The following is a 26,079-nucleotide window of genomic DNA, read 5'->3' on the forward strand; positions in this document are numbered from 1 at the left end:
TGTCTGCACTTTGCCAGAACTGGTCAGTGACCATGTGGGTACTGTGTAGTTGTGGCTGAGCAGACAAAAGTCCTCTCCTCACTTTGGAGGACAAGGAAAGAAACAGGGCAAATGCACAGATGCTGGGGCAGGCGGGAACATGCTCTCCACCTATAGCCTCTCCTGAGGGTTGGCTTGGTGACACAGACAAGGACCAATGTTCACAAGGCATAGACCATGGGGGTGGGTGAGGCAGCTGGAAAGTCCTGGCCACCCCATTGGCAGGGGTGCAGTTTTCAGCCTCCAAGGAGTGGGAAGGAGGCACCATACGGAGGCAGGGACAAAGGGAGACACACATTGTCATTTGTGCCTGTAAAGGTTGCCCGGGACGGAACTGCAAGGCGAGGCTGACAGATGGCAAGATGAGCACAATGGGCCAGCTGTGGCTGAGGCTGGAGAAGCCAGAGCCCAGCCACCACAGGTTGTGGTCTATGAAACCACTGTTCCACAGCAACAGACAAATGAGGGTGCAGAGGGGCATCCTGCCAGGAAAATGCACCTGGCAATGAGCTTCAATAAAAGCTCTGTGAAGGATAGGAGCTAATAGAATAGAATAAGAGCTACCTGTTTAACAAGGGTCAACCCAGCAGCTCTCAAGCTCACTTTTCTCACGAGTCTGTGCACTCTTCCAGTTGGACAGAGTGGGGATTCCCTCTAGGGCCTCCCTGGCCAGTGGACATGCGTCAGACCCCAGGTCCAGCATGCTGTTACCATCTCACTAAGCACCCTCCTACCCAGAGCTCCCGTGTGCTGGGATAAAAGCAGAAGCACAGAACTTCCCATGAGAGAGTAGGGGGGTCACAGCTAAGCACCGATCCCAGGAGAACTTGCTATTTTCCTGCCTCACCAGCTCCCCTCTCTCCCTGACCCACCTCTCTTGGTGCACATGGCTCGGGCATGGAAAAGCCTGATTCCAGCTCTGGGCCTGACCAGTGTCAGCTCTACAACCACCTGACATGGAGAGAAGGGCATGTGGCTCACAGCAACCTAACGAGAGGCAGCCCCTGGACCTCTGGGGGAAAAGATGGGCTATCCTCTCTGTTGGGGACACTGAAAAAGCTTATGAGGGGGGCCTGGACAGGATGCCGAGAACAAATCCAAGATGGGGCCAGTAGAACCAAGAGCTTGAGAAAAGCCCCATCAATATCATCTAGACATCTGGATCCCGCTGTACCTGAAGCAAGAAGAACCCTTGGGGCTCAGTTTACGTTTTCCTCAGGTCCACAGGACACAGACTTCTGCCACTTCCAACCAAAAGAGGACTCCTGGGTAGCGCCCCATAACCGCTGGGCCTAGAGCTGCAGTACATACCATAAGCCTCATGTTTACGAGACCTGGGTGCCGCATCCAGGTTGGCCACCCTCCTAGGCCACAGGCTCTGATCCAGCCACGATACCTGCAGAGTCCTCCCTCCCAGCCCCTCAAGCCCATGTCACAGGAAGTGCTATGCTCACTCCTGATGCTAGCTAGCCCCAGTCTCCAGGCCTTGCCCTGCCCTGTGAAGGAGAGTCCACCAGCCAGAAGCTTGTGCAGTTGTGGATGACGAGCTCCCTCAAGAAACATCTCTCCTGGTCCTACTCACCATCGAGCCTGAGGTATTTAAAGCCGCGATACGCAAAATAATCTTCCATGATCGTCATGAGGGAGGTCATCTGACAGAACAGCAGCACTTTGTGGTTGGTGGCACGGAGTTTGGGAAGAATCCTATCGAGGAGCTCAAACTTGCCCGAGGCTCGGTACAGGTCCAGCCTGGTGAGCAGAGGAAGAACAGGGGGTTGACAACAGCACATTGCAGACAGGCAGAGGAGGAAGTGCACCTTCCATCTCTAGGCTGACCTGAATGCTTAGGCAGGCTGGCTTATGGTCACGGGCACAGAGGTAGCTTCCTAGGCAGACCCTCTGACCCCCATGAAGTATCAGCAAAACCATTTCAACCCAACTGAAAACGCTTGGGCCATTCTTGGTCATGGGTGAGCATGTGATTGTCATCCACCTCAGATACTTTTAGGAATGAGAGGAGATTCTATCAGCAACCAGGCTGGGGCAATAGGAAGTGAGGCCTCCTTTCTATTCCATGAGAGAACCTCCAGGAGCACAGGCTCACTCTGGAGAGTGCTCACACTACCCCACATAGGGTTATGGGACACTGCAGCTTCTCTCATTCGTTCTGGTCAACAACCCCTGGCTTACAGCTGTGCACACTGAGGCTGGGGAGACAGTTGACATGGCTGCTGATAGGCCAGGGCCAGGACTCGAACCCAGGTCTGTGAGCCCCCTATTATGTAATTTGGTATAAAAAATACATAGCAAGAGAACTTTTTGATCTTTTACTTGGTGCCCCTATTCTTCAAAGGTTTCCTAGCTCACAGAATTGCTGGTGGCCTTAGCTCTGTAACAAGGCAGTCTGCAATGATGAAATCTAGGTGGGGTACCCATGCCCACCACGAGGGCCTAATGATGCCTGGATTGCATCTCATATACAATGTGGGAGAAAACACCCCCAACAAGGTGGACGGTATATCATCTCTTTTAGCAGAGTTTAGCCTCAGAGTGGTTAAGAAGGCTGCCAAAGGTCAGAGCCTGGGTATGGCACAGTGAGACCTGGAAGCCAGGTCTGCCTCTCAAGATTATTGAAGTATTTCTATTCCCTTCTTTGGGTTTATCTCAATTTTCTAAATTTTCTGCCACAAATACAGTGCCTCTGAAATCGGACAAATGTCATGAGAGCAACAATGCCGGCCAAAGAAGTGAAAAAGACCTTCATGTGGACTACACGCCCACCCCCCTTCACTGGGAGCTTCTCACCCTTGCACAATGCCACCGGTAAACCCCAAGTGCTCGGAGAAGGACTCCTGCAACAGAATGAGAGAGAGGTCAGGGCAGGAAGAGGCCACCCAGCCCCACACCTCTAAGCCCTCACACTGGTGCTCAGCGATCCACAGTGGCTCTGAGGCCACAGAGATGCTACACACTGCTTTTCCATCCCACCGACGTCCCTTCCCTCAAGGTTCTCCAATGAAGAAAAGTCAGTCACAACAGAACACTGTTAACAACTGAAATGACTGCACAAGGACAGTGTGTATCCCAGATCATCCTTGGAGTGGCAGGATGGAATCCCAGGGACATCGGGGAATTTGCAAAGATCCCAAGACTTCACGCCAAGAAGTACAGACGTACGTATGCAATTCAGAAGCAAGAATCCAGACGCCAAAGGTTATCATGGCCCAAAAAAGTTCTGACCCAGAGAGTTTATGACAAGGGAGGCTGCTCCTGATGTTCCAAACCAGGACTGGCCCCCTCCTTCTCTGGGGAAAAGCTAGTGTGCCAACCAACAGAGACGGTGGGACTTCAGTCCAAAGAAGAGTCTCTTAATGCTTGCTGTGGCTATCTGAGGGCAGACTTTCATTTCTAGCATGTATATCCCTACATTGTTTGTATTCTTTACAACAAGCTCTTGTAAACATAAAATTGGTAGTAAAACAGTGTACAGGCGTTACCCGTTTAAAATATTAAAAAGTATTTCCAGGGGCACCAGGGTGGCTCAGTGGTTAAGCATCTGCCTTTGGCTCAGGTCATGATCCTGGGATCCCATGATCAAGTCCCACATCAGGCCCACCGCAGCAGCCTCTCCGCAGCAAGCCTGCTTCTCCCTTTGCTTATATCTCTGTGTCTCTCATGAATAAATAAATTAAATCTTAAAAAAGAAATAAAAAGTATTTTTTAAAAGTCATTAGGGAGAAATACCCTAGCTCTGGCTAAGGGGCTGATGCAGAGAGAGGTCTCTGAGAGAATGGAAGGCCTGGTGGGTGCTGCTAGACCCACAGTCCCTGGTGCTGGGCCTCACCTCGATGTGTTGGAACATGTACGGGTGGTTGCAGATCTTCCTCAGCTGCATGATGGTGTTCATCAGGGTTTTGGTGCCACCTTTTCCCTGGGGAGGCAGAAGAGAAGCTCCATATTGGGTCTTGTTTCCATGGCAGGGTTGAGGGTGGGGTGGGAGGAGGACTACAGAAGGGGACACTTCCAGGGGAGGTGTGCCTTGTGGCAGAGTAATTGGGAGTAAGGGGCTGGCTCCTGTGGAGGCGCAGAGGGCTCGAAGCCAGCTCTGGAAGAGCAGAGACTGCCTGGTACTCCAGGAGGGGTTGGCAGGACTGAAGGGAAGACTGGTATATTGCCAAGGCTGAATGACAAACTTTCCCTTGGTTGTGGGCACTGTGGGAAGTCTATAGGGGGCTTCAGTTAGATGGACCATGATGATAGAAGATTTCTGGCTACAAAGAGGAGAGATATGGGTGAGGGTGGGTGCCTGCTATGGGTCGAGAAGTAAACTATGTGCAACTGTTCAGGTAACAAAGGGGCCAAAGAAAACATGGAGAGGAAGAAATGGGGAGGGGGCGGGGCAAGCCTGAGGCAGGGACACAAAATCCAGGGACCTGGGGAGGGTGGGGTCTGGAACCTCAGAGAGGTCCCAGGAGGCAGCAGCCTGCCCAGCCCTCACTGCACAGCACGTCAATTTCACTTAGTAACATGGTGAAGGGGCTCAGTGGCCATGGCTGTTAAGCCAGCTCTTTCCCAGCTGGGAAGGTGGGGCTCACGAGAATATTCTAACTCTGCTGTGGTTAGTGCTGGGCTCAGCCCTACTTAAGGGTGCATCTGCAGCCGGCAGCAATTCACCACAGGACACCAGATGGTGACAGACTGGGAGGATCCTGGGGGACTCCCTGGAGATGAGCCATTACCCCTGATCCCTCAGCCTTACCGAATGAGCCTGTTCCCACCAGCTACTATTTAACTATAGCTATTTGATGCCCTCGGGAGCATCACCAGATGGGGCCTTGACCTCAACAGTAAACTCCAAGGAAGCATAAGGCTTTGCTAATGACTATACACTTGAGCCCCCCATACCTGCCTTGGACAACCAGATGGGGAAGGGGAAGGGCCCATGGCTAACCTTCTTGTCCTTCTCGGAGCCATCAGTAAGCAGCACTCCTTTGGCCTGCATGTGCCGGTAGAGCACTCGCTGTAGTGCAGACATGTCACATTTGATGACATATTCCACCTGCAGGGGACACGCATCACATTAGACGGAGCTGAGAGATCCTAATCCTAATGCCCAGCCTGGGCCCATCTCTGGTCTTTGAGCCTCTCAGAGGCAACATGTACCCTAGGATATGTGCCTGGTTTAGCGTATAAGGGGATGATGATGATGAGGGGTCTCCACAGGCAGGGAATAAGGGGAAACAGGTGCAGAGAGACAGAGAAATGTAGAGGGGACATCCTGGGCCAGAAAAGGCAACTTGGTTACCTTCTGCAAGGTTGTCTACGGTCTGGGAACCAAACAGCAAGTACTATATCCCAACTGGAGGGAAAGGAGGGTGTCCTGGGGGGCAACTAGGGGACTGGGACCCTGAGCAAGAAGCCAGAGCCATCCTGTGGTGTGAGCAGGATCCTGAGCAGCCTATGGCCTCTAAGCACAGCCAGATGTGGTTGCACAGGACCCCTGCCTAGGCATCTGGCCCACAGACAACAGGGGGGCTTCCCTGCTGTAATCCACACTTGCATCCACATTACAGATCCAGAGTGTGTGAGTGGCCGTCCCCATGTCACATGGACACTACAATGCTAAAGCAAGACCAGGGCCACAATATAATACACTGTGGATCACTGGAGTGCCACCTGCCTGGGCCCACCTTGGGAAGGAGGACATCACCTGATGTGACACTGTACCAAGGCTTCATCCACTCAAAACAATCCATTACCTTCTCAGGCAACTGGGCTTCTACTTCCTTCTTGAGCCGCCGGAGCAGGAAGGGCCGCAGCACTTTGTGGAGACGACGGATGATAAGAATAGTCTCCTCCTCGTTCAGGTCCACCTGGGACCCCCATGAGACAAGCAAAACAAGGTTACCACCAAAGGATGGAGGTGGAGATGTGGAGATGGATAGAGTCATCTAGAGTCACCTGGCCCTCAGCGCCTCCGTTTCACACTGCCTAATGGTTTACGGCATTTGGTGGGGCACCCTCTTCCTTTAGACAATTGCGGGGACCTGGGACCATCCATGCCCCACAGGCCTTGTGAAAAGAAATACTCAGGACACCTGATCGCTTCCCCAAGAGTAATACAAAGTCATGTGTCTGGAAACCTGCCAACACATCCAGAGAAGAAGTGGAGAACACCGTGTTTATAGAATTGTTGGTGTGAAATGGGTGGTCCTCATGCAGGGCTCTGTATTAGAGGAGCCCAAATCCTCTCATTTCAGCCTGGCAGGGACAGAGGGAAAGAAACACTGCTTTCCCAAGGTGTCTGCTACTCTGCTAAGAAGTTAAACTTCTACAAATTAAGAGTCAAACAGACCACACCAAACTTATCTTCTTTGGGTCCTCTGATCAGCTCTCCATAGAGCTTTATTTTTTTATTTTATTTTATTTTTTAAAGATTTATTTATTTATTCATGATAGAGAGAGAGAGAGAGAGAGAGAAAGAGAGAGGCAGAGACACAGGCAGAGGGAGAAGCAGGCTCCATGCAGGGAGCCTGATGTGGGACTTGATCCCGGGACCTCAGGATCATGCCCCAGGCCAAAGGCAGGAGCTAAACCGCTGAGCCACCCAGGGATCCCTCCATAGAGCTTTAAAACTTCTGCTAAACTTGAAAAGAAATGAAACAAGAACATTTGATGGGATGAAGATCCCGGATGTCTGAAAACCGGGGACTCCTCTTTTTGAGATTCTTGGAAAAGCCACAGTTTCTCCTTCAGAAGGGCTTTGTCTCCATTGGTGCCAAAGGTACCTCATGGATGATGGTAGTAAGGTGGCCCCAGCTGGCCTGGACCTGCCTACAGAGGACCTAACAATCAGGAACTAGCTGCCTGGACCAGATATACCAGTGGCCCCAGAGAGCCCAGCCACTGCAGGCAGTGACGTTCCTCATTAACCTCCAACCTCGTGGATGCCTGGGTGGCTCAGCAGTTGAGCATCTGCCTTTGGCCCAGGGCGTGATCCTGGAGTCCTGGGATCGAGTCCCACATCAGGCTCACTGCATGGAGCCGGTTTCTCCCTCTGCCTGTGTCTCTGCCTCTCTCTCTGTGTCTCTCATGAATAAATAAAAATCTTAAAACAAAACAAAACAAAAAAACCCCTTCAACCTCTGCAATTGTGCCTTCTTCAGTCACTGGGTTCCAGCCACTTAGCCTCCTTCAACAGAAATCACACCTGGCCACAATCCCTTCAATCCCCAACAGCACAAGAGGCTCACCCCCAGTGTGGGCCAACCTGGGGATTTCATCAAGCAATAAAAACCTGGCTCCTGATGGCCAATGTGCCATAGTCTGGTTTTCAGGCTGACAATGTCATCCACAGCCATATAGACATTGAGAGACACTGGTCATAGCATTCTTTAAATATATAGAATCTGATCACATTGCTTGTTCCTTGGGCTGAAACCCTCCCTCTAAGCCTCCTGTTGCCCTTAGGGTGAAATCCGAATTCTGTAAAGGGACCATCAGGACCCTGGGGACCTCTGCTGTGCCCTGCTAGCCCCACCACTACCTCGGGGCCATATTCTTTGCTGTGTCCACCCTGTGCCTAAGGCACAGGGTCAGGAAAGCCCCAAGAGACCCCCCGCCCCCCTGCCAAGAGTTCACTCTCTTGATCTCTGCCCATCAGTCTGGGTGCAAAAGCAGCACAACTCTATGAAGACATGGCCTTCAGCTCTGGTATCCAGCATACACCTGGCCTGTGTGGTAGGCACTCAGAGGACCCCTGAGAGAAGCCAGCTGAGCCTGGCACTGTCCCCTAAGGAACAGTTCCTCTACAGAGGCCCCCCACCACCATGGCACCCTTCTTCCCTGCCCTATCACTGGCATAGAGCCAGCCACGCACTCGTACCTTTTCTCCGGTCATGGCAAAGGGCGCATTGAACCACTGCTCAAAGGTGCTGCAGCTCTTGAAGATAGTGGGCAGCAGGAAGTTGAGGAGTGCCCAGAGCTCGGGGAGCTTGTTCTGCAGTGGGGTGCCAGTCAGCAGCAGGCGGCGTGGGGCCACATAGTGAGTGTTAAGGACCTGCGTCAGCTTGCAATGGTGGTTCTTCATTCGGTGGCCTTCATCAACGATCATGTACTTCCAACGGATCTGTGGGCCCAAGAGCAGGCAGTCAAGGGAGAAGCAGCAGCAGGGTTGCCTCCATCTCAGCTAGAATCTCCCCACCATTAGGCAAGTCTCCAGATGGAACAACATATTCAGGTGAGGAACATGAGTGTAACAAGGTCCCCTGACAAAAGGGACTAGCTCACCAGATGAAAGCCAGAAAACACAGTCTCTGTGAAGCATGGGGTGCAGACAGACACAGAGGAGAGACATCCCCATGACCTACTGTCAGGTGAAAAATGCAAACTGCAGAAAAGTACTCTGGTTTCTATCGAAATTACATATGCTAGTATGTAGCACAGAAAAATATTCCAAGTAACAACCCCCTCACTGATTAGAGAGGGTACTGGGGCTGTGGGGTGGGGGTGGGGTCTATAGGGAATGTGGCTCAGAAATGGGTACATTTTCCAACTATTTGGCTGTGCCTCTAAAAGCAGAAGTGGTATAGGTTAAGTTCGGACTGTGAACTCCAAGGGGGTGGAGCTGTGCCCAGAGCCTGCTGTTGGCTCCAGGACTGAATGACACGGGCTTCATGTCAATCCTCATGATGAGCAGGAGTCTGCAGGTGGGAACCCCAGGTCTGAATTGTGATTTAAGTCTGTAGGGCCCCATGATGAGCCTCAGAACTACTCTGTGCTTCAGCTTCCCCCTCCTGCAGGCACAGTGAAGCCTGAGTGAGACAGTGTATGTCAGGCACCTGAGTGAAAAGGGCAGAGCTGACGGGGGCAAGGCAGTCATCTTCCGTGAGGAGTCCTGGTCACTTGGCCTTGACGTTCATTAATGATGACACTGTCAGATAAGAATTTTCAGACCCTTGTTCTTGGGATGAGCCAGGCTTTCCCCTAAGTCAGATGTGTGTATCTGTACTATGAGCCTGAGGATAAGAGCCTACTTACTGGACCCCAGCTCCCTGGGCCTCTGTTCCTGTACCTGTATGCTTGGAGATGGATATGAAGCACCCCAAATCATTACAATGACCAAGCCCCGAGAGGTAACTTGTGAACACCTCCATCCCTGGGACAAAAAATGACCACTTGACCTTCTCTCTACTGGATGATTAGCGGTCAGAACAGATGCATCATCTTCAGCCTCCAAACCAGGAAAATGGCCTTCTTGCAGGCAAGGGATCATGCCTATTTTATATCTGGGTCAAGGTATACTCTCAATGATTCACTGATGGCCTGACTTCAAACTATGTCAGTTAAGAGACTCCTAGGCCTATACAAGCCCCACTAACGTGTGCCAGCTCAGTAACCCAAGGCTGAAAGAAGACAAAGGGCCTCAGAGTCCTCCGCTCTGAATGCTAAAATCATACCTCCTCTGTGGGCTGCTGTCCTGAGGGCTGTGGTGGGAGTGGCACAGCTACCAGGGCTGGAAGGGCCAAGGCCAACAGAGTCAGAGAGACATGGCTGGCCTCACCACAACCCCGCCAGACAATGAAGGTAGGGCTCGCTAGTCAGGAGGCATCATATGTGATGCAGATATTTACGCAGAAGCTCTGAGGAGCTGGTCTGGAGGACATACATATGATAACCCTGCATCATGTGCTCTCTGATGTCACATGACCACCTGAGGTTTGGTGTGTTTTACACAAAGACACACTACCTTTGCAAGAATGTGCTTGTCCTTAATGATGTACTCATAAGTTGTCAGCAAGACGTTGAACTTGCCACTTCGGAGCTGGGGGACGAAAGCACGCCTGGCTGCTGGAGAACCCTGTGGGGGAGAGAATGCATGCACGCCTCAGCCTTCTGGGACCACGGTGCCCGCGTAACTGACACCTGGTCAGGGCTGCATGGAAAGGCACCAGGCAAGGCTGTTGGGCCTGTCGTCTAACCCTGACACGCAAAATGCAACTGCAAGGAGAAGGGGAAGGCATGTGGGCCACGGGCAGCTCGGGCCTCTGGGAAGCATGCAGCCTGCTCTATAGCTGTCCTGGTCTCAGTGGCCAATTAGCTCCCTCCTTTGCCCCAGGCTCCTCTCAGGCCTCCTAGCTGGAAACCAGGGCCTCCACCTCAAGGCCTCTTGTGCGGGTGCGGCCTATGTGACTATTCCCTGAAGTTCGGCTTTTCCCCAATTAGCAAACCTGGTCTGTTCCTCCCCAGTTCCAAACTCCTGACCCATGTGTCCATGGCCCCAGGATGTACACATGGTGCTTTCTCCACACTCACATTCCAGTCTGAGCATCACTGGATCCCATAAGCTCTTGCCAGCAGAACTATCCTTAGCTCTTTAAATGCAACAAGTTCTCCCTGCAAACACTGTTCCTGGCGTCGGGACTCCCTTCTCCTCATCATGCGGCAGAGAGCGTCACAGCACAGGGCGAAGTGCCTCATACCAAGAGCCTGGCAGCCACAGACACAACCTGGCTCTGTCACTAAGTGGCTGCATGAGGGCTGCTCCTTCTGCCTCAGTATCCCCACTAAGATAATAGGTACTATCAGTCTCTGCCTCACGGGCTAAATCGGTCTAGGTACGGCCCAGAAGTCCCACATCCTACAGAACATGGGTGTACTCGTTAAGCCATCCTACACGAATGGGTTTTAACTAAAGCTCAGGTGCCAATAACAAAATCTTCCAGCGAATGCACTGATATCACCAGATTCCATGAACTGAGTCCATGTGATCATTTAAAAAAGCAGCATTACTCTCAAATAAGTAAGTGATCCAAAGCATGTATGAAGAGTATGATCCCATGTGTATAACACAGGAAAACGGGTGCATATACATCATACTATTCATGCAAGTGGACCTCCCTCTTTGCTTATCTGTATTCCCCAGTCCTGCCTGCCCTCACGCATGTCCTCCCCTTCAGGCCATGACGTACCTTGTAAGACACCTTCACCACAGAGGGGGCCCACTTGTCAAATTCATATGCCCAGTTTGACAGCGTGCTGATGGAAACAAGGAAGGGACAGTCAGGTTCTAATTCATTCAACTACAGCTCCAGTCTATGCCAATGTCCACTGGGGCACAAGGCCGATTTGGCTGTGATGCTAAGAATGGCCAACTAATAGGCCGTATGGGGGAAGGATGGGGTGACGCCCTGGGTAAGAGGACCAGGGACACACATTGATGAGTAGCAGGTACAGGGGCAGCTACTGCTAGGGTGGCAATAGCCAGGCGACTGCAGAAGGCCAAGATCCAGGAACTGAACTTGGGAGACCAGTCCTGTCTCAGCTGTGGGGTCCCAGACAGCTCTGAGAACATTCCATACACTGTGGGCCTGCTGCCAGGAAACCCACGGACTCACGGTGCCTCATTTCAGACTTGGAGCCATGCTGGAGCGTATGCTGAGGAGATTGGGGAGCACAGGGGACACCTCAGGTTCTCTGTGTCATCTTGAAATACAAATGGCCAGCCACTGTAGATTTCTGCCCAGTATGAGGCAATGGAGATGGTGAGAGCACGCTGGCCTCGGGCAGGTGGGCTGGAGGACTGGATGCAGGGCAGGAATGCAGACTCTTCTGCTCCTCTGTGAGATGAGTGTGGCCAGGAAGGGCACAGAGAAAGAGAAATGGGCAGTGACCAGGTGTGAGGAGAAGTGGAAGGTAGATGAGGAGAAACAATTCACCTGGGACAAGAGACAGAGCCTCCGGTGACGGTGATGATAAGGCCAAGTTCCCAGGGGGTGAGTTCCCAGAGAAATACCAGGATATCCAGTATTCGGTGAGAAAGGGAACTTACTAAAAAAGTCTAGTCTGGGTAGTACGTAAAGACAGGACTCAAAGCCTGAGTGGCAGAGATTGCTTGTAGCTCACCCAGGTCCCCACTGCAAGAAGCTCCACTGAGGGTGGTGCTGTCTTCACCTCAAACCCCTAGCTCCTAGGCTCCTCAGCAGGCAGGGCCAACCAGCTAGATGTAGTTGGAGCCAATGAGATGAAGCTTAAATTGCTGAGGTGAAAGTACGGGAAAGCTCTCAAAGGAGGCTGGAGTGGGGTGGGTGCGGGGGGTGGGGGGAATAATCAACTGCCTTTGCCCTGTCCAGCACCCTGGGAGCCCAGATGAAACAATGGAGGCAGTGAGGCCATCTTGCAACCACAATAAGCTAAAGAGCAGAAGTCATATATTAAGGGCGCCTGAGAAAAAAACTCTAGAACCCTGCATCCTGGCATCTTGGAGCCACTGGGCCTACCTCAAATGAGGCATTAGTGAGGATCAGCCAGATTGCCCTGGTGCAGTCACTGAAGTCTGGATTCTATTGTATGGAGCAATGGCAGACAGGGCACCAAGAAAGACACTGAGGACCAAAATATGAGGTGTGGGGAACATCTGTAATAGGAGGGGAGAAGAGCCACGAGAGTCAGTGGGGCATGGGAGGCTGAGGAGAGAGGCTAGGAGACAGAGTCTAGTGGGAGGCAGGACAAGCAAACTCATGGTGGACAGTTGTCTCAACAGATGATGAGACAGCTGGACACTTGAAGTCTAAAACTGCTCTCTAGGGCAAAAGGAACTCTTCTGGCCTGGAGGAAATGACATTCTATGGACTAGACCTCTGTCTGGGTGGGACATGGTTAATCAACACATGGCATAACTTCACTGAAGCCAATTTAAAAAATCTTGGGAAAAGATATTTTGATGGGAAACTATGCTAAAAGCCAAAAAGAACTGGATTGAAACACTGCTCTAGTTGGTAAAGTTGTTTCACGCAGACTATTTGGAAAGTGCTATAATGTACACGCAGCCATACGCATGGGTGAATGAACAAAGAAAGAGCTGGAAAGAGCTCTGAGATTCTAGCTGAGTCAGAGACAGCTGTTAGACATGACTAGACACAAATCACATTAGATAAATACATACATTTATTTCCAAGTGCTATCTGTTGACAGGGCCTGCTAATGAGGACACTTCAGAAGCAAGGGGCACACCAAGCACCCAGCCCTTAGTTTCTAATACTGTTCTCTAGGAAGAGAAACCAGTGCTTCTTAGAGAAATGGCTGAATCTAGGCCTCAGACATGAAATGTACAAGTGGAGCTGGGGGCATCTTTGGGTGCCAAAAAAGCAACTAAGTGTCCTAAAACCCCATGATGATGGGGTCATGTCAAAGGGACAAAGTAACCAACTGAAAGCTCCCCATGGCTAACCCTGGAATGACCTGAGAACAAGATAAATTAGTCTTGGTGTTACGACCAAAGTATAAAGAAACATCCATGGATATAAATGATTAAATAAATGAATAGATGGGGAAAAGATGTATCTTTTGTACAGAAAAATTCTAAAGAATTTAAAATAGAGCTATTTGCCCCTCAAGGAGGTAGAGCTCAATTGCCCACTTATATGGGTGCTGAACTTAGGGACTATTCTGCAATACAGTATGAGGGGGAGAAAAATTAACTTCAAAGTGCAGACACCTGACAAGCAGGATCTCAACCACATGATCAGGTCACATTACCAGAGACAAGGCACACTGCCAGTAACTGCCCCTGAAATGATGTCATGACAGGGGCCCTTCCTGCCCTGTGCCCTTTGGCCCCTAAGCCCACCATCCTGTCCAAGCATGAGAAAATCACCAGATGTACCCAGACTGGAGGACATACTAGAAAACACCTGACTTGTCCTCCTTGAAATCATCAAGGTCAACAAAAACATGGAGAGCAAGGAGCGCTCCCAGACCACAGAAGGTTAAATGCAGTATGGGACCCTGAGAGGAACTGGACACTGGGAGAAAAGTAGTGAAAGCTGAATAAAGTCTGGAGCTTATTTAAAAGTAATGTGTCAAGGCTGGTTCCTGAATTGTGACCAATGTACCATAGTCATGTAAGATGTTATCAACAGGGGAATTGGGGGAGGGAGGACATGTAGAGCCCTCGGTAGCACTTCTACAGCTTTTCTATAAAGCTAAAACTCTTCCAAAGCAAACAACAAGGCACTTTCGTGGCTCAGTCAGTTGAGCATCTGCTTTCAGCTCAGATCATGATCCCAGGGTCCTGGGATCAAGTCCCACATCAGTCTCCCCAAGAGAGGGAGCCTGCTTCTCTCTTCTGCCTGTGTCTCTGCCTCTCTGTGTCTATCATGAATTAAAAAAACAAAAAAGCAAAAAAACCCCAACTACAATACAATGACCGGGACACGGAACCCGGAAACAGGAAACCAACGAGAAGGATCTCCCCCAGCCAAATCTGGGACAGCTTAAGCAACAAAATAATTAATGTGACCATTCTGTCATTTTCAGATAGAGTCACACAAACAAATGAACACAGAGAGAAGGCACAGTTCTTCCTTAGAGTGGATCTCCACACATGTGGGAGGAGCAGTGGAAAGCAAGCCATCATCGCCCTTCCCACAGGGAAAGGGGTCTCAAGTCAGACTCTTATGACAGATGCGGCAATCTCTGGGCAGAGGATGATGACGAATGGGACCTTCCCATGGTCTCCAAGTGCCTTATCATCAGGCACTTATGAATGACAAAGGAAAACTCCTGGGTTTACATGGGGAAACTGGCGGGCACCACCTCACGGGGACCGGCTGTCTTTGTAACTGTCTTGGAGTTGAGGAAAGATGTGTGAGGCCAGGAAAAAGGAATATTGAAAATATTCTATTTTTGTAACTGTTTCTAAGTGAAATACTTTCAAAATGAAAAGTCACAAACAAAAAGAGCTATGCTATGGGGGAACACGCTGCAGTGAATATTCTGGTGGAAAGGAAGCCAAACTCCACACTTGGGGAGGGGAAACAGGAGCTAAGAAGTGGGACTTCAGTAACTGGTCGGCCAGGAGACGATACATGGGGCAAGTGTGGTAGAAAGCTGGGAAGTTTGGTCTGCCTATGAAGGAGGAGACAGCAAGGCCATCTGTCCTCAGCCTGGGACCTTCTGTCACTCTATGCAAGCAGTTCTCTATCCATGCACATTTGTTCCCAGCAGGGCAGCCAAATTTCCACGGCCATGATGGAGGGAAGGCAGACAGAAGAAATAAATTTCTCCAAGTAAATTATGGGAGAGTTCTGGGACCCTCCAGCCTGGCTATATGGCTTCTGGTGGCCTGGCCATCTTAAAAGCAGGAGAGGATTTCCTGTCGGATCTGGGTATGAGCACTCAGCTTCCTGTTCTCCCCCTGGACAGCTGATTTGAGGATGAAGTGGTCATTGCTGAGTGCTGATAGAAGGTGGGGGGTGAGGATGGGAGTGGGGGTAGGGTATGTTTCTCTCCAAGGCCAGGCCAAGTGCAGACTACAGAGGCCTGGCCACATTAGGGTAGATCATACCCCAGGCCTGTGAATGGTTTGGGGTATGACGTGAAACTCAAGCTGGGTCAATGAGAGCTAATCTCAGGACTTCTAGAAAAACTCTAGGGCAGGGATCCCTGGGTGGCGCAGCGGTTTGGCGCCTGCCTTTGGCCCAGGGCGCGATCCTGGAGACCCGGGATCGAATCCCACGTCGGGCTCCCGGTGCATGGAGCCTGCTTCTCCCTCTGCCTGTGTCTCTGCCTCTCTCTCTCTCTCTGTGTGACTATCATAAAGAAAAAAAAAAAAAAAAAAAACTCTAGGGCAGGTGAACCATAATGTGGCAGTGTTGAGCTTGGAAGAGGAATGCCCATGGTGGCTGATCAATCTTGGTCCCCTCAGGACTGCCTGCTGGAAGGAGGAGGCCAACAGCGCCACAAGGTGGTGAGCAAGAGCCTCTATGGAACTCAGTTGGAGGACTCAGATCCTAGCACAATTAATATTGGGGTTGCTGTGCTCAGATTGGGACATGGACCAGAGGCCTCAGTGCCTCAGGCAGGAACAGTTAAGGATATTTCAAGTGGCTCTGCTCCACTCTGCTAGCAGGAGTTTGTCTAGCTCCTGTGGCACCTTGTGCAGAATACACTGCTTGGGGAACTTGAAGGGGACCTCAAGGTCATTTTGTGAGAGCAGTCCCAACAGGGATGATGGGTGGGCACTTCCTCATCCACTCTTCTCCTATCCTGCCCCTTGAAACCAGAGGCGGCATGCGGGGGCCCGAGGTATGTCCCCCACCCCCCATGTCCCCTCAGAATGGTACTGTATTTGGAAATGCAGTCTTTAAAGAGGCAATAATGAACCTGAGCCCCAGGGGTGAGACCACTTACGAGAGAGGTACTATGATGAGAAAGGGCCCGTTGATCCTCTTGTGCTCCATGAGGTATGTGATGAGAGCGATGGTCTGGATGGTCTTTCCCAGGCCCATCTCGTCAGCCAGGATGCCATTCAGGTTGTTGTTGTATAGGGACACCAGCCACTCCAAGCCTTTGATCTGCAAGGGGAGGCAAGGGGCCAGGACTGAAGCCCAAGTCGGGTATAAGAGCATTCCCTGCATTGCGGAGACTCAGCACAGACAGGCATGAGACTGTGCCAGCCACATACCGCCTGTGGCTATGGGGATTTTGGGTAGTTTGCTTTCAACCAGCCCACTCCTGTTTCTTGGCCTCATCCTCAGCAATCACTCAAAATCACAGGACTGCTATGCTGGTGATATGTCTACATAATCTCTTTTTCTGGTACACATTCAAAAACCTTAAGTTTCTACCTGGAAGGGGGACCAGGAAGCATGGCTGCTGGATCCTGACATTTAAGCCCCCTGGCGTCACCAACACTTTGCAGGGCTCCAGGGACCATGCACCGAGCACCTCTGTGCCCAGGCTGGGCTCCATCCTGGCTTGGCCGCACCGGAGTTGTGTGATTTTGAGGAATCGCTGCACTCCTTGCTCCTCACTGTCCCCCCATCGAATGCAGAGATGGAAGCACCTACTAAACAGGGTTGTTGGGCAGCCCAGGTGGCTCTGCAGTTTAGCGCCACTTTCAGCCCAGGGCTCGATCCTGGAGACCCAGGATCGTGTCCCATGTCAGGCTCCCTGCATGGACCCTGCTTCTCCCTCTGCCTATGTCTCTGCCTCTCTCTGTGTCTCTCATAAATAAAGAAATAAATAAAATCTTAAAAAATAATAAAATAAACAGGGTTGTTAAGGGATGAAAAGTAAAGGTGTAGCAGCCTCCTATTCAGCCTGGTATACACCCAGCAGACACTGACTGAGTGCATAATTTCATCCTCTCCTGGAGGCAAAGCTAACAGATTGGGTCCCTGCTTCCCAGACAGGGAAACAGAGGTTCAGAGGGGAAGAGCGAGTGTCCAAAGAAAAGACTGGAATGTGGCTTCATCAGCCACCCAACACCGGAGAACCTTAACACTGCTGTGTGGATGCACCTCCTCCAGCCTTACCTGGTACTGTTTGAGGACACCATTGACCATAAGTGCCGACTGCTTATCCACTCTCTCAGTGACAGCGTGGGCCACAGCGTAATAGGACTGCAGGCCCCGAGCAAGGGCCTGGGACACGCCATACTCATCATCAACGTCTTGCTTGGCATTCCTGGGAGCAAGATGGAAGCACTGTGTGAGGACACCCGTACCTATCTGTGACAATGTGCTTCTGACACAAGCCTCTGCCGAGTTGCCCTTTCTGCCCAATGAACCATGGCCTGAGCCATAAAATAAGCTTAAGTGTAGTCAAGAGAGTCTGAGGGTAGGCCAGGCCACAACTACTAATCCAAGGGGGCCCAAGACTAGACTCATGGATCCCAACCCCACCGTCCCAGATCAGGAATTAGGTCACTGCCACAGCACAGAGTGCTTCTTTCAGCTAGAGGCTGGTCCTATAGCCTGCCCTCTCCTGGGTACTCATGAGCATAGAGAGAAAATGCACATAGCACAGCCTCACACAAAACCAGAATCATTTATAGTATGGCTGTTTTAAGATCCAAAATGGAATTATTTTTTAAAAATGACTTTAAACTATCCGTGTTATGGGACCCCTGGGTGGCTCAGTGGTTTAGCGCCTGCCTTCAGCCCAGGATGTGGTCCTGGAGTCCCCAGATCGAGTCCCACATTGGGCTCCCTGCATGGAGCCTGCTTCTTCCTCTGCCTGTGTCTCTGCCTCTCTCTCCCTTTCGGTGTCTCTCATGAATAAATAAATAAAGTCTTAAAAAATAATAATAATAATAAACTATCCATGTTTTGGGGGTGCCTGGGTGGTTTGGTTGGTTAGGCCTTTGGCTTGGGTCCTAAGATTAAACCCCACATCAGGCTCCCTTCTCAGCGGGGATCTGTTTGTCCCTCTCCTCACTTGTGCTTTCTCTCTTGTTCTCTCTCTTATATAAATAAATAAAATTTTTTAAAATTTAAAAAGAAAAGCTACGTTTTATAAATATGGCAGATATAGGTGATCCAACTTCAGCCATATTGTTTCATGCTGTGCTGTGGACTCTTTACATTTTGAGAAACTTTCAGTGAGTTTAGTGGAATTTTCCCTATCTATGATGATTTAAAAGGACTGCATGTTTGCTCTAGGGTTGCTTTCATACCTATAGTGTATACAGCTCTCAATCCTCTATTTTTTTTTTAAGAGTATCCATTAACTTTGTACCGTAAGCAATGATGAAATCAGTATATTAGCTGTACTTGTGCTTACAAGAGCAAAAGATGAGAAATAATGTGAATGGCCGTCACTAGGGACACACGCACATACAGAACAGCATAACACACCACGCTGCATGGACGACACTCTGTGTACAGTGTCACCTCTGAGAGAAAACTTTCAATGAAAAAATCCAGGGGCAGAAAAGTGTACCTGGATACATGTACACAAGTAAGAAGAAAAATATATACACGTTTGCTTGTTGCACAAAATCTCTCTGAAGACAGATCGCGCTGGAAATAGTTTCCTTCTGGGAGGGAGTAGGGTCAGGGGCCCTGGGGAACAAGAGTGAGATGGTTTTTGCTATATCTCCAACTATCTCTCAAACACAAGATGAACCATGTGAATGGATGGAATATTCAATGCCTACAAAAAGCAATGAAATCTGAAGTAAATCAATTCGGTCTGTGTAGTCCACAATGTCTGCTGGCTGGACACTGGTGAGGGCCATCCAGAAGGGGGCACGATTCTAACAGTCCTGCTGAAGCTGCCCTGAGGAAGCTGGCACAGGAGGAGGCCGCAGAGGGATGCCTTACTCAATGATGTGCCGGGCATCCACCTCTGAGACGTCATCACTGTCTGGATCTGGAATCTTCTTCTTCTCCTCAACGGGCAGGTTGGGAGGCTGTGCTGGCTGCGGCTGTTCCTCCTCCTCCTCCTACCAAGATACAAGCTCGCGTCACCTTAGGCCACTGCACAGGGGCAGGCACAGGGCTCCCAGGGGAAGAACATACTTTTGGAATTGAGTGCTGTTTTCATGCCCTCTTACTATCCTGGAATGTATCATGCCTCTTCTTTGCCTCTTCCTTAATTGGTCAGTTTAAGATTTTCAGTTTGCCTGGCATGGAGCACAGATACTTCTTTTTAAAGCTATCTCAGTATTGCCTTCTTTTTACTAACAGCAAACTCCTCATGCACCACGCTTCCCATCACAAAATCCATACTCCCATGCTTATTCCTTGCCTGACCAACTCAAAGCAGTTTTTCACTTGGTTCTCCTGGATTTTCTAAGACAGAAAGAAGCCTTTTAGAGCCAATTTTCAGGATTTGTGCTCTTGATTTACTTCTGGCTTTAACAACAAGGCTAAAATGTCTACACTATATCCAATAATGGTGATGAGAACAGCCATGCTGGTTTACTGCAAGGTTTTCTATCAACTTGTATATTAGGTTTACAAGTGTTGTTCTTCATTAAAGGGATTTTTCAGCCTTCAATGAGCAGATGGTAAAGGGATTTTGTGGGACATACTGATAAAACACACAGGAATGCATTTCTCAATGTTAAACTCTTCTTGTATTCCTGGGTAAATCACACAAAGTGCCAATAGGTTATCTTTATGTATAATGAGACTGCTATAAAACTAAAAGGTATCTGGAATTCTCTAAATAATTACAATCAAAATCCCATGGGATATTCCTTGGAGCATGCAAAATGATTTTATAAATGATTTAGAATAATGAATAGGTGATAATAGCACAAACATTTTGGACCAAAAAAATCATAATTGGTACAGATTTATGATCCTAGCTGATATTACCACATCTGGAATTAAAATAGGGGTAGGACTTCTGGCTAAGTCTGAGTGAAGAAATCCACAAACAGTCTCTTGAGAAAACATCTTTTTGAAGCCAGACAAAACGGGCAAAGGCAACCATTTCAGAGCTCTAGGAGTCTGAGAAGCATTAATGCTTGAAAAACTGCTGGAGCTTGGGTAAGAAGAGTGGGAGATGGTAGCAGTTTTACTTGGGACCGCCTTAATCTCTCTTTACCCCCAGCTGTATCTTCAAGGTTCTGCCAGGAAGGCCAAGTCAAGAGCACTGGCGGCTGAAGCTGACGGGGACTCAGTCATTTTGTGGCAGCGGGCAAGGCCCATACTAGCCAGTGGCACTGTTGATATGTCAGTGAGGTTCTCAGTTTTGCTTTGGTTGGGAAAGCAAATTACTGGCTAAGCCTGTGACTATATGCAGAGAAAAGTGAAAAAGGGCCTTACAGAAAGGAAAAGCCAGGGGTGACCTGTAGATGGCCTGAACTTGGAACGTGTTCCTTTATATACCTTGATCCATCAGAGACAGAAGCTTTATTGGCTCAGGATGTCTGAGCACAATCACTGCCCAATCATTGGATGACTACTAAGTTACAAAGAAACGTGGCCTCTTCCTAGAAAGCCAGGCTTAAAAATAAAAAGGAGTATGAAACCAAGAAAATAAACTGAGCAGAGACACCAAAGGTAGGAGACACCATTGTGGCAAGAATTCCACAGATTCAGCCAAGTAAGTTACTAAATAAACACCACTAGCAAAACCACCACCCAGGAGTGGGAGTCTGAATCCAATGGAGCTAAGAACAGGCTTCCACTCAACACTACAAGGTGAGCCAAAAGGGAAAGTGTGGTGTGGCTTCAGGGGAAAAGCAACTGAGCCTGTTTCTGTTCCCAGATGGTGAACTTAGTATATAATGTTTGAAGCAACGATTATCATAAATACATTCAAAGAACCAAGGGAAACCATCTTTAAGCACAATAAATCAACAAATACAGAATCTCCATAAAAGGCAGCAATGACAAATTTCCCAAATTTGATGAAAACCAAGAAACTACCCAGCTGAGAAGCTGAACAAACACTAAGGGTTGAATAAATACAAAGGAGAGAGTTCACGATTTGCCGAAAAGAAAGAGCCAACGACAGTAAAATCCTGAAAGCAAGAAAGGGAAAACTGAATCATCAAGTACAGAGGAGCATCAATACGATTAATGGCTAACTTCTCCCTTGAAATGGAGATGAAAAAGCAGTGGAATAACACATTCACAAGGAAAAAGTCTGTCACCAGAGAAATTTGTATTCAATTAAACTATTCTTCCAAAGTCGAAGCTACAGAAACACAAACCCAGATTTACCAAGGCTGAGATAATTTGTTGCTAGCCGACAGTAACTCAAACCCCAAGAGCATTATTTTTTTTCCCCAAGAGCATTAGAAATGATAAATACATAAGTCAACATAAAAGACTATAAATCCATTGTCCTTAGCTACCCTCTACTGACATATTTAGAACAAATCATAAGATGACATGAGGTATGAAGCAGAAGACTGCTTTTTGGGTTTACAGCAAATATAGGTGAAATACATATTTATTACATTATATGTACACATACATATACAAATATACATCATACATATATGTGATATATCATGTATACATATAACACAAAGGGTAGCAAATAGAACTAGATTTTTTTTAAAAGACTTTATTTATTCATGAGAGACACAGAGAGAGAAGAGGGAGAGAGAGTGCGCACGTGCGCGAGAGAGACAGGTAGAGGGAGAAGACAGGTAGAGGGAGAAGCAGGCTCTATGCAGGGAGCCTGACTTGGGACTCGATCCCTGGTCTCCAGGATCAGGCCCTGGGCTGAAGGCGGTGCTAAATGTTGAGCCGCCTGGGCTGCCCCTGCAAACAGAACTAGATTGAAGCAGAATTTCTATTTTCTCCCAGAATGGAGCTAGCATTAATCTGAAGTATACTGTGATAAAATGCATTTTGTAATCCCCAGAGAAACTATGAGGCAAACAACTAAAAAGGTATAGTAATAATGAAAACTTACAGAATAAAATGATACAGTAAAAACTATTTAACACAAAAGAAGGCAGTGGGATGCCTGGGGGGCTTAGCGGTTGAGCATCTGTCTTTGGCTTGGGGCGTGATCTCCGGCCCTGGGATCAAGTTCCACATCAGGCTCGAGCCTGACTCTCCCCCTCTGCCTGCGTCTCTGTGTCTCTCAAGATTAAAAAAATAAAAATCTTAAAAAAGAGAAAAAGGCAGTAAAGAAGGAACAGAGGAACAAAAAAAGAACAGGAGATAAAATAGCCAAATGTAAACACAGTCATATCAATAATTACATTAAACATGAACAGCCTGAAACACAATCAAAAGGCAGGCACTGTCATACTAGATTTAAAAAGCAAGATCTAGCTATCTGCTCTTTCAGATTCAAATGAACAGATAGGTTTGAAATAACAGAATGGAAAAATATATACCATAAGAAACAGTAACCATATAAAAGCTGGAGGGACTATACTAACCACCAGACAAAACAGACTATAAAACAAGTATTACTAGACACAGAGACAGATATTTAATGATGATAAAATATCAAATACATCAGGAAGATATAATAACAACTAAGTATTTGTATCAACAGAACATGAAAATACATGAAGCAAAATCTGACAGAATTGAAAGGAGAAATAGATAATTCAACAAAAACAGCTGTAGATTTTACTACTTCCTACTCAACAATAGAACTAAACAAAATTAGAAAGGGTATACATGACCTGAACAACACTATCCACCAACACAACTCAACTATCATACACAGAACACTACACCCAAAGAATGTAGAACATGTGAACATGAAACATTCCCCACAATCCTGAGCCATAAAATGAGTCTTGATAAATTTATTTTATTATTATTTTTTAAAAGATTTTATTTATTTCTTCATGAGAGATACACAGAGAAAGAGAGGCAGAGACACAGGCAGAGGGAGAAGCAGGCTCCACGCAGGGAGCCTGATGTGGGACTCCATCCCAGGACTCCAGTATCATGCCCTGGGCCGAAGGCAGGCGCTCAACCACTGAGCCACCCAGGCATCCCAAGTCTCGATAAATTAAAAAAAACTAAAATGAGAGGTGCCTGCGTCAGAAAAACACCACCACCACAAGGGAAATTACAAAATATTTTGAACTGAATGAAAATAGAAACACCACATCAAAATTTACAGGCATGGGGAATTGGGCAGCTTAGTTGGGTAAGTAGCCAACTCTTAGTTTCAGCTCAGGTCATGATCTCAGGGTTATGAGATGGAGCCCCACGTCAGGCTCCATGCTTAGTGTGGAGTCTGCGGGTCCCTATAGTTCGGCGCCCTCCCATCCTGGTCTCTGTTTCTCTCAAAAAATAAAAATAAAATTATAGGCTTGCAGTTTAAGCAGTGCTTAGAGGGAAATTATAGCTCTAAACAAGTATACTAGGAAAAAAGGTCTTGAATGAATAACCTAAGCTTAGACTGACCATCAAAAAATGAAAGACAAATTACTCAATCACCAAAATGAGCAATTAAACAGATATCACTACCAAATCCACAGAAATATAAGGAAAAAATATAAGTAACTTTATGCCAACAAATAATTAAGATGAAACAAACTCCTAGAAAGATACAAATTACTAAAATCAAGAAAAAATTTGAAAAAATTTGAAAAAAAATCTTTAACAGTTAATTGAATCAGTAAATAAAAATCTCACAATGAAAAGGCCAGGGCAGATGGCTTCACTGATGAGTTCTAACAAATATATTAAGATTTTTAAAAAGACTATATCTATTTACTTAAGAGAGAGAGTATGTACAGAGAGAGAGAGAGAGAGGGAAAAGTAGACTCCCACTGAGCAGAGAGCCCGATGTGGGGCTCAACCCCAGGACCTTGAGATCTTGACTTGAGCCAAAGGCAGATGCTTAACTGACTAAACCACACAGGCACCCCCAAATATGATTAATACCAACCCTTCACAAACTCTTCCAGGAAGTACAGGAGAAGGGAACATTTTCCAATCCATTCTGTAGGGCCAATGTTAACCACATCAAAACAGACAAAGATGTCACAAGGAAACTACAGACTAGTATCTCATGCATAGAGACCCAAAAGTCCTCAACAAAATAGCAGCAACACTGCAATATACAGAAAAGATTCTAGAACAAGATAAAGTAGGGCTTATCCTAGGAATCCAAGGTTTGGCTTAACATCCAAATATTAATTTACGTAAGTCATATTAATAGATAAAAGATAAACCAGATGGGGATCCCTGGGTGGCTCAGCAGTTTGGCGCCTGCCTTTGGCCCAGGGCGCAATCCTGGAGTCCTGGGATCGAGTCCTGCATCGGGCTCCCGGCATGGAGCCTGCTTCTCCCTCCTCCTCCTGTCTGTCTCTCTCTCTCTATTATAAATAAACCCTTAAAAAAAAAAAAAACCTCTCATGGAGTTTTTAAAAAAAATAAAAAAAAAAAATAAACCAGACAACCAAGTTAATAGACAAAAAATGTGAGACAAAATAGAAGAAAATGTACTCAACTGGATAAAGAGCATCTACAAAAACCCTCAGCTAACAGTAGTGATAGACTAAATGCATTACCAGAAAAGGGAACAAGGCAAGGATGTCTGCTCTCAACACTTCTATTCAATGCTGTACTGAAGGATCCAGCCAATGGAATACAGCAAGGAAAAAGAAATTAAAGGCACACAAATGGGAAAGGAAGATGTAAATCTGTCATTATTTATTAAACATGATGAGATCCTATATATGAAAATCCTAAAAAATCTACAAAAAGAAACCCAAAACTATCAGAATAAATAGTATGAGTTCAGCAAGTTTATATATATATATATGACCATTATTTTTCAAAACCAATATAAGAAGCTGTATTTTCATGTAATCGCAATAAAGTACCCAAAAATACAACTAAGAAATCAATTCTATTCATAATAGCATGCAAAGAAAAATCTTCAAAACTAAATTTAGCAAATAAAGTATAAAAACTGAACACTGAAAACCACAAACACGGCTAAGAGATAATCAATGATACGAATAAATGGAAACATTCCATGAGTATGAATCAGAAGACTAAATACTGTTAAGCTGTGATTCTCCCCAAATCAATATACAGATTGAACACAATCCAGTAAAAATTCCAGCAAATATTTTTGGAGTAACCAATGAGCTGACACTAAAATTTACATAGGAACATAAAGGATCTAGAATAGACAATGAAAGCCACAAAACCAGAGGAGTAACACGATCTAATTTCAAAACTTATTATAAATTACAACAATGAAGATAAAGTGGTTGTGGCAAAAAGACAGACATGAAGATTAATAGAATAGAAGTGAGAGGCAGGGATCCCTGGGTGGCGCAGCGGTTTGGCGCCTGCCTTTGGCCCAGGGCGCGATCCTGGAGACCCGGAATCGAATCCCACGTCAGGCTCCCGGTGCATGGAGCCTGCTTCTCGCTCTGCCTCTCTCTCTCTCTCCCTCTCTCTCTCTCTCTCCCTCTGTGACTATCATGAATAAATAAATAAAATCTTAAAAAAAAAAAAAAAAAAAGAAGTGAGAGGCAGAAACAAACCCTAACATTTATGGTCAACCAATTTCTTATAAAAGTGCCAAGACTATCTTAAGCAGGGAATAGTTGGGATGCCTGAGTGGCTCAGCAGTTGAGTGTCTGCCTTTGGCTTGGGGCGTGGTCCTGAAGTCCCGGGATAGAGTCTCACATTGGGCTCCCCACAGGGAGCCTGCTTCTCCCTCTGTCTGTGTCACTGCCCCCTCTGTGTGTGTTTCTCTTGAATAAATAGACTCTTAAAAAAAAAAAAAAAAGTAGGGAAGGGTGGTCTTTTCATCAAATGGTGCTGGATAAAGTGAATATCACAC

At 47.5% G+C, this 26,079-nt stretch overlaps 1 protein-coding gene across 8 annotated transcripts in view; it reads right to left on the minus strand.

Moving 5' to 3' along the window:
- SMARCA4 (SWI/SNF related BAF chromatin remodeling complex subunit ATPase 4) overlaps nt 1-26,079 on the minus strand; it is a 93,661-nt gene that overhangs the window by 28,869 nt on the left and 38,713 nt on the right. For all 8 annotated transcript variants that reach the window (XM_072787229.1, XM_072787228.1, XM_072787222.1 and 5 more), the window contains 11 exons: nt 19,149-19,270; nt 17,358-17,508; nt 16,231-16,394; nt 11,010-11,076; nt 9,788-9,898; nt 7,925-8,167; nt 5,799-5,912; nt 4,991-5,098; nt 3,884-3,970; nt 2,845-2,891; nt 1,622-1,788 (listed from right to left, as the gene is read on the minus strand). In XM_072787229.1, the coding sequence (XP_072643330.1) occupies nt 1,622-1,788; nt 2,845-2,891; nt 3,884-3,970; nt 4,991-5,098; nt 5,799-5,912; nt 7,925-8,167; nt 9,788-9,898; nt 11,010-11,076; nt 16,231-16,394; nt 17,358-17,508; nt 19,149-19,270 (1,381 nt within the window). The remainder of the gene's footprint in view (nt 1-1,621; nt 1,789-2,844; nt 2,892-3,883; nt 3,971-4,990; nt 5,099-5,798; nt 5,913-7,924; nt 8,168-9,787; nt 9,899-11,009; nt 11,077-16,230; nt 16,395-17,357; nt 17,509-19,148; nt 19,271-26,079) is intronic.

Source organism: Canis lupus, chromosome 19, assembly GCF_048164855.1.
Source record: "Canis lupus baileyi chromosome 19, mCanLup2.hap1, whole genome shotgun sequence".
NCBI lineage: Eukaryota > Metazoa > Chordata > Mammalia > Carnivora > Canidae > Canis > Canis lupus.